General features: G+C 29.6%; 1 protein-coding gene across 1 annotated transcript; it reads right to left on the reverse strand.

The window, feature by feature from the left end:
* LOC108466687 (protein STRICTOSIDINE SYNTHASE-LIKE 2) lies at positions 1-5,302 on the reverse strand. The gene is made up of 4 exons (XM_017767061.2): positions 5,153-5,302; positions 4,085-4,901; positions 3,047-3,319; positions 1-683 (listed from the first exon to the last, which is right to left on the reverse strand). Exons 2-4 carry the CDS (start codon positions 4,444-4,446, stop codon positions 110-112), a joined length of 1,209 nt encoding a protein of 402 aa, XP_017622550.1. The 5' UTR covers positions 4,447-4,901; positions 5,153-5,302; the 3' UTR covers positions 1-109.
* Positions 5,303-12,046: the final 6,744 nt, after the last annotated feature.

Raw genomic sequence — 12,046 nt, forward strand, 5'->3', positions numbered from 1 at the left:
TAATTAAAGGATTTAAATTGATCATTTCCGGAGAATTAGATAGACTTCCTGAACAGGCCCTTTTAAAGTTATTTATATTATTATTTTGGAATTAAAAAGTAAGTAAAATTTATAACCTATACACACCGAGGAAAGGCATGTTAATTGATCCCATCCATAAGTGGTCATCTTTCTCTTGCACTTCACTTATGGAACTCATTTTATTCCCACTCTCAAGTTCCAAAGTTTCTAAAATAACACCCTCTTCACTTATCCTCATTGCCAGCCCACTCCCTAAATACTTCGACATCACTGAATAAGCTTTGGTAATGACATCAACAGGCAATACCCAAATCAAAGCATTCCCTAGTTTTGAATACGAAAGAATCCATGACAAAACCTTGCATCTTCGTGAATGAATGGCCACCCAAAATCCTCCTCTGGGGCTCCTTTTGATATTATCTGGGAATCCTGGGAGTTGTGCCAATGTTTCCAGGTTTCCAGCTTTGGGTGTTGATAACCAGTACCTTAGGATCCTGCATTTGGTGGTTTCTGCAAACACAAGAAAGCTGCCATCTTTGCTTAATGCCACTCCATTTGGGAACGAAAGATTGGTTAGAAGGACAGTGATTTGTTTGCTTTCTTGCTCGTATTTCAACAGCATTCCTGTTTTATCCCCACTTAGAACCACTGCTATATGGTTCCTGCAAAACAGTTTGTACCACTTTTCAATATTCTTCATACACCATTTGAACTTATTTTTCTTGTTGAAAGGAGAAGAAGACGATGATAAATAAGATTTGGGTGTTTCTAATCTATAATCTATAGTATATATTACCAAAAAAATTCCATAAATTATCATTGTTGTTTTCTAATTTTACAAAAGAAATCATTTTAACTCTTGATTCAATTTTTTATCTTTTTAATTTTTAAACTTGCAATGATAGTCCAATTATCCCAAAATAGAATTAATTAAATTTTTAAACGTGATAATCTACATGCTACTTTAACGATAATTAAATTTTAAAATTAAATTTTTTATCATTTTATACTTTTAAATAATTTTAATTTTAAAAATAATTTTATATTTTGAGTTTTCTAAATTTTAAAAATTGATTAATTGTTAACATGGAATCCATGTGCATGCCACGTCAACAAAGTTGACAAATATTAATTTTTTCATCTATTTTAAGTGATTTGACAAATAACGCAAGTGTAAGAGTTAAATAAATTATTATGCCTAAAAATAGAAAAACATACACAAGAAGAAGATTTGAATCCATGTCTCTTTAATTTTCTAAATTTGTATTCTATGATTTAACCAAAGCCTTATTTGTTATTTATAACATTTTTAAAAACATATTTGTTACATAATTTTATTTTTCTCCGCATTCATAATCTAGTATATATATTAAAAGGTTAACTGAATTGGTGTCACCCTTCAACAGATCGAAAATTATCAAAAACTCAATTATTTTACAAAGTAACAAATATTATTTTAAAGATATTTATATCTTTCTACATTTTGATAAATCTAAAAAATACATTTAATAATAATCATAAAATTTTTATATAAATATTTTTAGAATAAAATCTAGTGAAAATCTAGCAATAATAAAAGGAGAGATTGATATCATAGAACCTTAGCAGACACATTAAATTGAATGAGAAGAAAACAAAAGAATCCTTTTGGTGAAAGAACTTGATTCAACTTCAGAATTAGTTAAAGAATTTCGAATCTCTCTCTACTTGGCTATCTAGGTAAAAAAATTTAATAGATATGGTTAATTTTAATATATTTTCATTTGTTAAAATTAGTTTTTATATTTTATTTTTTCAAAAATTTAATTTTTATCGAGTGAAGCGCATTTGTAGACTAGTTTTAACAAATGAAAAATATAGAAAAACTACATTAAAAGAAATGAAGAAAAGAGGAAAACAGAGAGAGAAGTGAAGAGATAAAGAAAATTAAAAGAAAATTAAAAGGACATAAAAGGAAAAAATAAATAAATAAATTGCTCAAAATGAAAAAATATAGGAGGCAATTGTATAATTTAATCAAAAATTTTCATTTGAAATGATGATTCAACGTGCCACGTCAGCTTTCCGTTACACCGTTAACAACAATTAACAGCTTAATGACTAAAACGTAACCTGAAACAAATAAAAATAACTATTTTAATAGTTTACAATTTATATTAATGTGTGATTAGTGTAATGATTTATTTTTCTAAAAAATAATTTTATAGTTTGAAACTTCAATTATTATGAATATGTATGCAAAACATATGAAAACAATGCAAATATGAGAGAGAAATTTAAAATCCATAAAACAAATTATAAAGCTATAAGAATATATATTAAAAAATACCTAATATATTTTATGGAAAGCAAAAGAAGGTATAAGATTAGTTTCATATTAAAAAGCCTTAAATTCAATAACCCATACTTATTATACTTTTAATACCAATAAATCACAATCTTTTTGATTTGGTTAGTCGTGGCCAAAATAAGCTTTCTCAATTCCAAGTTCAACAATTCTATATTGCTTAGGGAAAGCTTTCACTTATTAATATACATATATATATATATATATATATATATATATAATTCATGGTATGCAATATTACGAGCATAATCATAATTTAAATCCAGGCTACTTTTAAAGAAATTGAACATTCGTCTAATAGACCATAACTTGAAATTATACAACATTATGAATATATTTAGAAGAACTTTACGTTATGATGTAATAAGCAATATGGTACACAAATATTTTTAATCAAATCACATTAAATAAACCTAACCATTTAGTACATCTCTCTTGGCCAGCATTAATACACGCGGGTGCCCTTCTTTACTATCACATGATTTCAGCAAATGAAGATTATCCACAAATCAATCTATGACATAGAGAAGTTAACAGTCATGTCCTATTCTATTACCATATAAGCTCTCTATGTTTAGGTAATTACTTTAATTCATATAATGCACCAAAGAATATTGAGTAGGAACAATTGATAAAATGAGAATTAATAGTAGATAGAATTTTAGAGATGGTACGTACCTCCTGTGATAAAGAGAAGAGGTGTGGGTGAAATAAATGGAGCCATCAGATTGATTGATGTCCAAGCTATTGGTGAATGTGAAAGGGATAGGTTGAGGTTGAGCATGCGTTGGGATAGGAGTGGCTAAGCCACCTGCTGGACCTAGTTTTAGTAGTCCCATGTATGCATCCGCGATGTAAAGGTCACCGGTAGTCTCGTGGAAGCATATGCCTAATGGACGTCCACATATGTGTTCCCTTGTCTCATGATCGTGTTTCCCTTCACACCCTTCTCTGTTAAAAACTCATCATCTCAGTCTCATCACTAATAATTTTGTAGAAAGTCTTGGTTTTTCCCTACTATAATAATAATAATAATAATAATAATAATAATAATAATAATAATAATAATAATAATAATAATAATAATAATAATAATATGTCACTACTTTGGAGGGTGGGCGTGCATGCAGAATATAAGCCACACAAGCTTGTCGAGGGAAAGACATCTCTAATCCTACACACGTGAGTGGCTATGATACGAGACGAACAACATCACATAATAACAATTTCTTCAACCATATATACCCAGAGAACACTGTATTTGAAATATAAGTTAAAAATTTGTAATTAATTTTAATGGCATAAAAATAAATATTATATAGCTGATTGAGTTTGACATCATTATTGTTGCTAGTACAGCAGGATATAGTTTTCAACGTATTGAAGCGCATCATTCTTATATTTAAAGATTGAGGAGGATTATGAATAATTGTAAATATTGTACAAAAAATAGATATGATAAAATCTATAATCAAATTGACTTATAAATTATTTTTATTTACTTGAAAAAGGACTTCATAATTTTATCAAATAATGTTTTATTATTAGGATAAGTAAAAAAATTAAAATCTAAAATTTAATATAAAAAAATTGAAATTCAAACCAAACCATCCACTGGGAAAAATAAAAAATCCGAACTAACCAAACCATTGATGGAGGATAAACGTAAACTAGATTGCTTACGAGGAAAAAAACAATAACTTGTAAGACACGCACCTGTTAGGAGAAGTGATGCCAAAACTGATCCACCGATGCTCATTTGGTTGCCACTTGATAATCCGACCGTCGGATATTCCGACGTAGGGACCGTCTCCAAGTGGGTGAAATGCTACACTTTCAGGTCCTACGGTATCCGTAATTGGGACAACTTCCATTTCCCCAAGTTTTCCCTGGAAAGGTTTCCCAAAATGATTGACGGCGATGAGGGAGAAGAAGAAAACAGCGGTGGCTAATGCGATGAAGGGTTTTGAGGCCATGCTGAGATGAGTAAGGAGGAGAAGCAAGTGGTGTGAGCAAAAAGCAATTCCAATGAAAGGAATAATGCATTCATGTTTTGCCAATAACACACCTGCTTTCATGCCACTACTTTTGCAATTTTATTCTTTTTTTTTTTGTTGGCCTAATGTGAAAATCTATTACATATATAAAGAGGAAACATGTTAGCACCGTAGATGTGCTTATCTCAAAAATTCACAAGTCTGTTTTTTTCCCTTTATTTATTTCACTTCAATTATTTAAAAAAAAATCAACTAAATTGTAAGATCCAATTTTAACCTGGGCTACTAATTTCAGCCCAATAAATAAAACCAAATAATCCACATAAAAAAATCTAAAATTACAAAAACAACAAACCCAATTATAAGCCCAAAATAAGACTAACCCAAATAGCCCCAAACTCAAAACACTTTTCAGCAAACTCTAAACACTAGAAGCTTCCTTTGCGCCGCAGCTACGACCGCCTCCTCCATACACGCGTGCCTTGCTCCACGTTCGCACCCACGTACCACGTCGCCCTCCTCCACGTCTTCATGACCTGCAAGTTGAACAAGAAAACAGCAGGAAACGATTTTATACTTGGCTATAAAGCCTTCGAATTTTTCATTATTTGGGGGTTTTTTCTTTCTTTTTTTCCGAGAAATTGTACACCAAATACATACAAAAATCAATAAGAAAGCAATAAAAAATATACTTCAAAGGTAATTTATAGCTATTTATTGTGTTTTTTCATTTTCAATCGAGTTTACATACAAATACAAAATACATAAGGGAGAGAGAGAGACTCACCGGAGTCACGACGCGCTCAGGCCCTCCGTTGTTGCGGTCAGATTTCAACAGCTTTTGAGGCTTAGCCATTCGGCTAGTGAAACAAGGGGAAAGTGAGGGAATTGAGAAAATAGTTAAAGCTTTTAGGGCTTTCTAAAAGCTCCTTTAATTTGTGCCATCATTTGATTAAGTCTTATTAATATTTCTTGGTTTTTTGAATTTGTCCATGTAATTTGTGTGTTTGTTCAAATTAGGCCGCATTTTTAACGTTTCATTTTGGAATATTGGTCCATTTGCATTATCAGTCCTCGATCGTCTGCGCGCGTTTAATTTCAATCCTTGATTCTGTTCTAACTTTGTTTTTATTCCAATTAAGTTTTTTAGTATATATTTTTGTATTCTTTATGATTATTTATTATTCATTTTTTTGATATATTATTCTTAACATATTATTTTTCTCACATTGTTTTAGTTTCTTTTTATTATTTTCTTTTTATCATTTTATTATTTCAAATATTTTTATTATTTATATTTTATGTACCAACTATTTACATTAAGTTATCTAGTTTTTATTATTTATGTAAATTGATATATGTATTATTTTGTATTATTCACTTTATAATATTTATTTTAAAATTCATTTGTATATTAATATTCAAGATACTATTCATTTTTCTGCTTATTTTAAATTCTTATATCTATTATTTCAAATCTATTTGTTTTTTTTTTGTATAGTAATGTCTTCAAATTTTTTCCTTTCCTATTATTCATTTCATTCTATTTTAAAACTTGATTATATTTCATTAGTGTAATTTGCTTGGAATTTCTTCCAAATTGGCTTCTAATTCATTAGCCTTCGGTTATTAATGTTTGTATTTATATAGTATATGATGTGTTGTCATTGCATGTACCCTAATTTATTCCTGTTTTCTTATTATTTTCGATTATTCATGTAATATTATTGTCACGAATTTTTATTTCATGCTCGATACTATATTTGTTGGTTTCTCATTATTGCATCATGATTGTAATTCCCATGTTCACTCAATATCGATTGTTTTTTTTTTATTCCCAAGCAAACCAAACAAGTATTTTTAAATCTGTTTTTTATAACTGTTAATTTAAAAATTTCCCAAAACAAAGGCAATGTTTGATGTTTGAAATTCGGGAAATCGTGCCTTAACGTGCTGGGTTTCGATTTTCCGTTTATCGAAAATAATCAAGCATCCCCTTTAAAATTTCGTCTGCGTTTTCTAAACTTCAAAACAAGGCAATGTTCTATGTTTGGAAATCCGAGAAATCGTGCCCTAACGTGTTGGGTTTCAGTTTTTCGTTGGACCAAATGATCGAGTATCCTTTTGAAATTTTCAAATACATGAGCTTTTGGAAATTAAAACTCTGTCGTGGTTTCGAGGGTTTAAAAAGTCATGTCCTAACGTGCTAGATGTGATATTTTATTCCTTCGTAACAAGAGAATTCTTAATGACCAATTTGAGTTATTCAAATGTTTTAAAAGAAATCGTATTTCAAAATATCTTTTAAATTTTAGACATAAGGACATTGATTAATCAATTAGGTACCAATTTTGAGCGTTACGAAGGTGCTAGCCCTTCCTCGTGCGTAACCGACTTCCGAACCCTTATTCTCGACTTACGTAGACCTAAAATTATTGTTTTAATAAATCAAAATATTTTATTAAAATGATCAATTTCAGGGTGATCCGATCCCACCTCAGAAAAGGGTCGGTGGCGACTCCATAATTGGCTTCTTCTTTTTTTAAGTCGATCCCCATTTTTTCAAAATAAAATTAGTTTCGACATAAGTAATTCGTAATTTTTTGTATTTAATTGAGTTCTCAAATTGGCGAATTTCATCAAAAAATTCTTTGTGTTAATTTATTGACATGTCTCATTACGATATTGATGTGGCTATCATATTAATAAAATTTAAAATTTTAAAAATAAAAATATATTTTAATATATATAAATAAATTTTAATTTTATTAATTGTATCGTAAAAATTTTCTTAAAATGTAAATATATCCTATTATTAAATACACATTTTAATATAAAATTTAATTTTAAAAGATAATTGATACTTGTTATAAAATAAAAGACAAAGAATAAATAACAAAGAGAATAAGAGAGCAAAAGAGAGAGCGTATTTTATTGATCAATCGGAATATTTACAATGCTTCTCTAAAGTCTCTATTTATCGGCATAAGAAGTATAAATGAAGTAGAGATCCACTTTCTAATCACTATTAGAATTTAAAGTACATCAAAACTTATCTTGATCTTGATGAATATCCACTTAATAAGATATTCATAACACTCTCCATTGGATGTCCATTGGTAGATAATGTATCTCGTTAAAACTTTACTAAGATAAAACCCTATGGAAAAAAAATTCTTAGGGAAGGAAAAAAAGTACACATATCTATAGTACGAATAATATGTTGCCTCATTAAAAATCTTATCAGGAAAATACAATGGGACAAAACCTTGGTTAAGGAAAAAAGAGTATAGCGCATATTTACTCCTCTCATAAAAATATCACATAATATCTCATATTCTATGTATTCAATCTTGAATATTAGTTTTTCAAATGACTATTTGAATGCATTGCTAAACATTTGTATCACCATTCTTTTGAAAGTCATGAGTGAGAGAAAATTTGGGGGGAATATTCTTCAGGAGTTTCAACAATAATCATAGGAATATTCTTCTATAAAAATATAAATAAGTATTTTGGACCATTTTATTATCCTCCTTCAACTACTATTCACTTAGCCAAATTTACCGCATATGTTCAAATTATTTCAATTCATATAAATAATCAATTTCTTGAGAATTTCAATATGCTTCTAGCATTCTAAATCCTTCAATAATTTTAATATAAACTTTACTATATAGGGATTCATAAAAGGTTGTAACAACAACCATTAAACGCAAGTTAAATCTTTTATGAACTGTCAGTTTAATAATGCAACTGAAGTTTATTGCATCTACCAAAAAAAAATATTATATCTTTTCATAATCAATGTTAGGACTTAGCGAAAAACTTCATATCTGTATTCTGCTTTTACAAAACTACTTCATTTGTACCCTCACTGACTGTATACCTTTAGATATTTTGATTACTAGTCCAAAAACTTCACGAATTTAATTGTACTCGAGTTGCGTCTTTCTATTTTGAGCATTATATTCCATATTTATATTTTTCAATAGATTTATTTAAGATCCTTCTTTTATTTCATTATTTCAACAATAATATTGTATAAAAAACTATCGTCGACCACTTTTATTATCGATTCCACATTTTCTCAAATTGATATATCTTATCAAGATCTCTTATTTTCATTATTTTAATCTTCAGTTTCAGGTACCTGAATTTCTTCTAGAGTTTTACTTATTAGTTATGTCTTTGGTCTCTTTTGGAGCACCCGTCTTCACTATATGGCCATCTAGATTTATTATTTTCTTTTATGAGAATTTTGATATTTGGAACTTGTAATGAGTTATCATTGTTGAACTTCTGGTTCAAATTACTCTCTCCCATTACAAGTTATTATTTCTCTCCCCCTAATGTCAGGAAAATTATCAAATCAAAATAGTAATAAAAAATCATGTCATAATTTGAATCTTCAATACATCCAAAACATCTAATAATACAATGAGAATTGTAATTAATATATATTCCCAACTTTCTTTGAGGAGTCAATCATCGTTGTGTGTTTTGGTGGATCAATTAGAATATATGCGCACATACAAAAGTTCAAAGATGGAAAATATTTAGCTCTTAACTAAAAACCAATTGTAACAGGGAGTATTTCTAACTTATTGGCTTGATGCGTACAACACGTAAATCAACATAGTCTCATGTTGAAATAGGAAGTTTAGTTCTTATAAATAATGGTTTAAACATTAATCAAATGCGTTTAATCAATAATTTCTCTAAACCATTGTGGACATAACTAACAAACTTTTACAACAAAATTTCAAACTCAATCAATAAAAGACTGAGATATAAATTCATTGGTATTAGTAAGATGAATTGTCTTAATTGCATGATCTGAAATTAATTATTTAAACAAGCAATCTTGGAAATGACAGGTTACAAGTTGATAACACATATGTGATTGTAATGGGCCAAAATTGCCCGGCCCATGACCCCCAAATAAATAAACAGAAAATAAAAAATCAAACCCAAACAGGCCCAACAAAAATCCTCAAACCTTAGCCCAAAATTACAAGCCCAAAAGTTCAAAATTTTCCAGCAAAATAAAGAAAAACAAGAAACCCTAAGTTCTTCAGCCGCTGCAGCCAAGACAGTCTCCAGGCACCGCACGTCGCGCACCTCTCCGCGTCGTGTGCTGCTCCACCACACCACGTTAGTGGTACGCTCGACCATGCATCTGCAAACAAGCATTGTAAAAAGGCTATAAAAGCCTCATGAAAACTCATTGTAGAGGATCTTTTTTATTTTTATTTTTACGAATACAATAACAGAGAATATACACAAAATCTAACACAAACAGAGATCAAAAGCAACAATATTTGTTAAAGGTTATTTTAAGTTTTTTTTCCTTTCAGTTTTGCTACTATTTCCTTGATTTATCTATTTTGTGTGAAAAATAGTATAAGAGAAAAGAGGGAAAAGCTCACCGGAGTTACGTCGCACTCACGCCATCGGTGGTCCGTTGGTTGCAATCGGATTTTGGGCAGTTGGGGGGTCAAATGATAGCCTTTCGGCCGGAGGGAAAAGGGAAAAAATGAAAGGTTTTAGGTTTTTGTTTTTAAAATAGAGACTAAAATGGTTTTCAGAAAAAAAATAGGTTAAGTAATTGAAGTGAAACGACACCGTATGGGGGGGGGTGACCCGCGCATCGACCCGACCCGCAAAAGGGGGTCAGCGCGATTTGGCTCTGGATGGGGAATTTGAGCAATCAACCCTTCTCCTATACGCTAGCATTCAATCGGGCCATGTCAATGCTTTCTTTAGTCCTTTTAATCTTTCCCTGGAATTTGAGTGTCATTTTAATTTAACCCATGCTTAAGTGTTGCGTTTTGGGGCTTGGAGGCATTTTGCATTTTTAGTCCCTGTTTGTTTGTGCGCATTTAGTTTAAGTCATTGATTTTGTTTTAATAATTTGATTTGTTTAAAATTATCCTCCGAATTCTGTTTCTGTTTCAATTGAGTTCTTTTTTAGTTTTTTTTTTTGTAATTCCTTACTCTTTTAATTCATTAATTACTCATTCTTTTGTTTTAATATGCTATTTCGGTGATTTTTTAGTTAGTTCAGCACATTAATTTCATGTTTTTAGGTGTATGCTTTTTAAAAAATTGTTTTATTTTGAAATTTATTTTTAAATTTTCTTATATACATTTTTTCTTTTAAAAAACCTATTTTACTATATATTTATTATTTGTTTTAAGACATTATTATTTATTATTTTATATATTATTCTCGTTAAGTTTTTACTTTATGTGCATTATTAAACATTATTGATTTTATATTATGTAGATTGTAATGCATATATACTCTTTAGCATATTTTTATATGAGTGTATTTATAATTCATTTAGTATGTATATTACTTGTTTTAAAATTGGCCTTGACATACGTTGCAATTTTTATGTACATAATTGATGTCACATTTTTATTTTAGTTGTAAATTGTTTTGTATAGCATTTATATTAAATTTCAGCTTATAATATTTGTTTTGAAATTCATTTATATGATAAACTTGGTATTTATGCATTAATGTTTATATATTATCTGTTTGTCTATTGTTGTTTTTATGTGTTTTAATTTTTGTATTTGTACCTTTGTATTACTGTTGATGAACGGTGAGCTACATTAACCTTGTACATGTTCCATATTAGTTTCCTCGTTTTTATCTCCTTGTATTGATGTATAATTGGGATTACCAACTAGCTTGCTCTAAATTGTTCATTTTCTTTTTTCCTTGTATTTCAAACAAACTGAATAAATGTGCTCAACTGCTTTTATAACCACCCGCGTTTCAAAAAAACCCTCTCAACATAAGGAAATATTTCGTGTTTGGGAGTTTGAGAAATCGTGCCCTACCGTGCTGGGTTTCGATTTTTCGTTCAACCGAATAACTGAATATCCTTTTGAAATTTTATCCATATTTTCTCAAATTAAAATGAGGCAATATTTCGTGTTTGGGAGTTCGAGAAGTCGTGCCCAACCGTGCTGGGTTTCGATCTACCGTTTGACCAAATAGCCAAATATCCTTTTAAAATTTCAAATGCATGAGTTTTGGAAATCATGAGATAATCTTGTATCGAGGGTTCGAAATGTTGTGTCCAAACGTGCTGGATATGATATTTTATTTCTTCTGAACTAGAGAATCTCAATATCCACTTCAAGTTATCCAAACATTTTTAAAGGAATTGTATTTTAGAATCTCTTCAAATTTTCAACATTAGGACGTTATTTGATCAATACGGTACCAATTTTAGGCGTTGCGAGGGTGCTAATCCTTCTTCTCACATAACCGACTCCTGAATCCGTTTTCTAGTTTTTCATAGACCAAAAACATTGTTTTAATAAACCAAAATGCTTTATCAAAATGATCGATCACACCTAAACAAAAAGGATTGGTGGCGACTCCATAATTCGTTTTAAAGTCGATTCCCGTTTTTCAAAACTTAATTAAAAATGGTTTCGACAGTGATTATTTTGTAGATGCATCTACCAAAATCATATAATATCAAAATCATCCACATGGTGGATGAATGGACCCATATTCATTTTAAAAATGCAAGACAATAAATTTTAACTTTTGCTAGTGAGTTTCTAATAAGTAATTTTCATTTTGAACAAGCAACAAATGAGAATTCTTTAAATTAAAGAATCTTTTGGTTCTTTAATGAATGTTCATATG

The sequence above is a fragment of the Gossypium arboreum genome, chromosome 2 (genome assembly GCF_025698485.1).
Source record: "Gossypium arboreum isolate Shixiya-1 chromosome 2, ASM2569848v2, whole genome shotgun sequence".
NCBI lineage: Eukaryota > Viridiplantae > Streptophyta > Magnoliopsida > Malvales > Malvaceae > Gossypium > Gossypium arboreum.

Bases quoted from the DNA above. Each gene is read 5' to 3' on its own strand.
- LOC108466687 (XM_017767061.2), bottom strand. From the start codon at position 4,446: ATGAAAGCAGGTGTGTTATTGGCAAAACATGAATGCATTATTCCTTTC. The intron at 3,320-4,084 runs GTGCGTGTCTTA...AGTTTTTAACAG, and splicing joins GGCATCACTTCTCCTAACAG to AGAAGGGTGTGAAGGGAAAC. The intron at 684-3,046 runs GTACGTACCATC...ACTGTTTTGCAG, and splicing joins TCTTCTCTTTATCACAGGAG to GAACCATATAGCAGTGGTTC.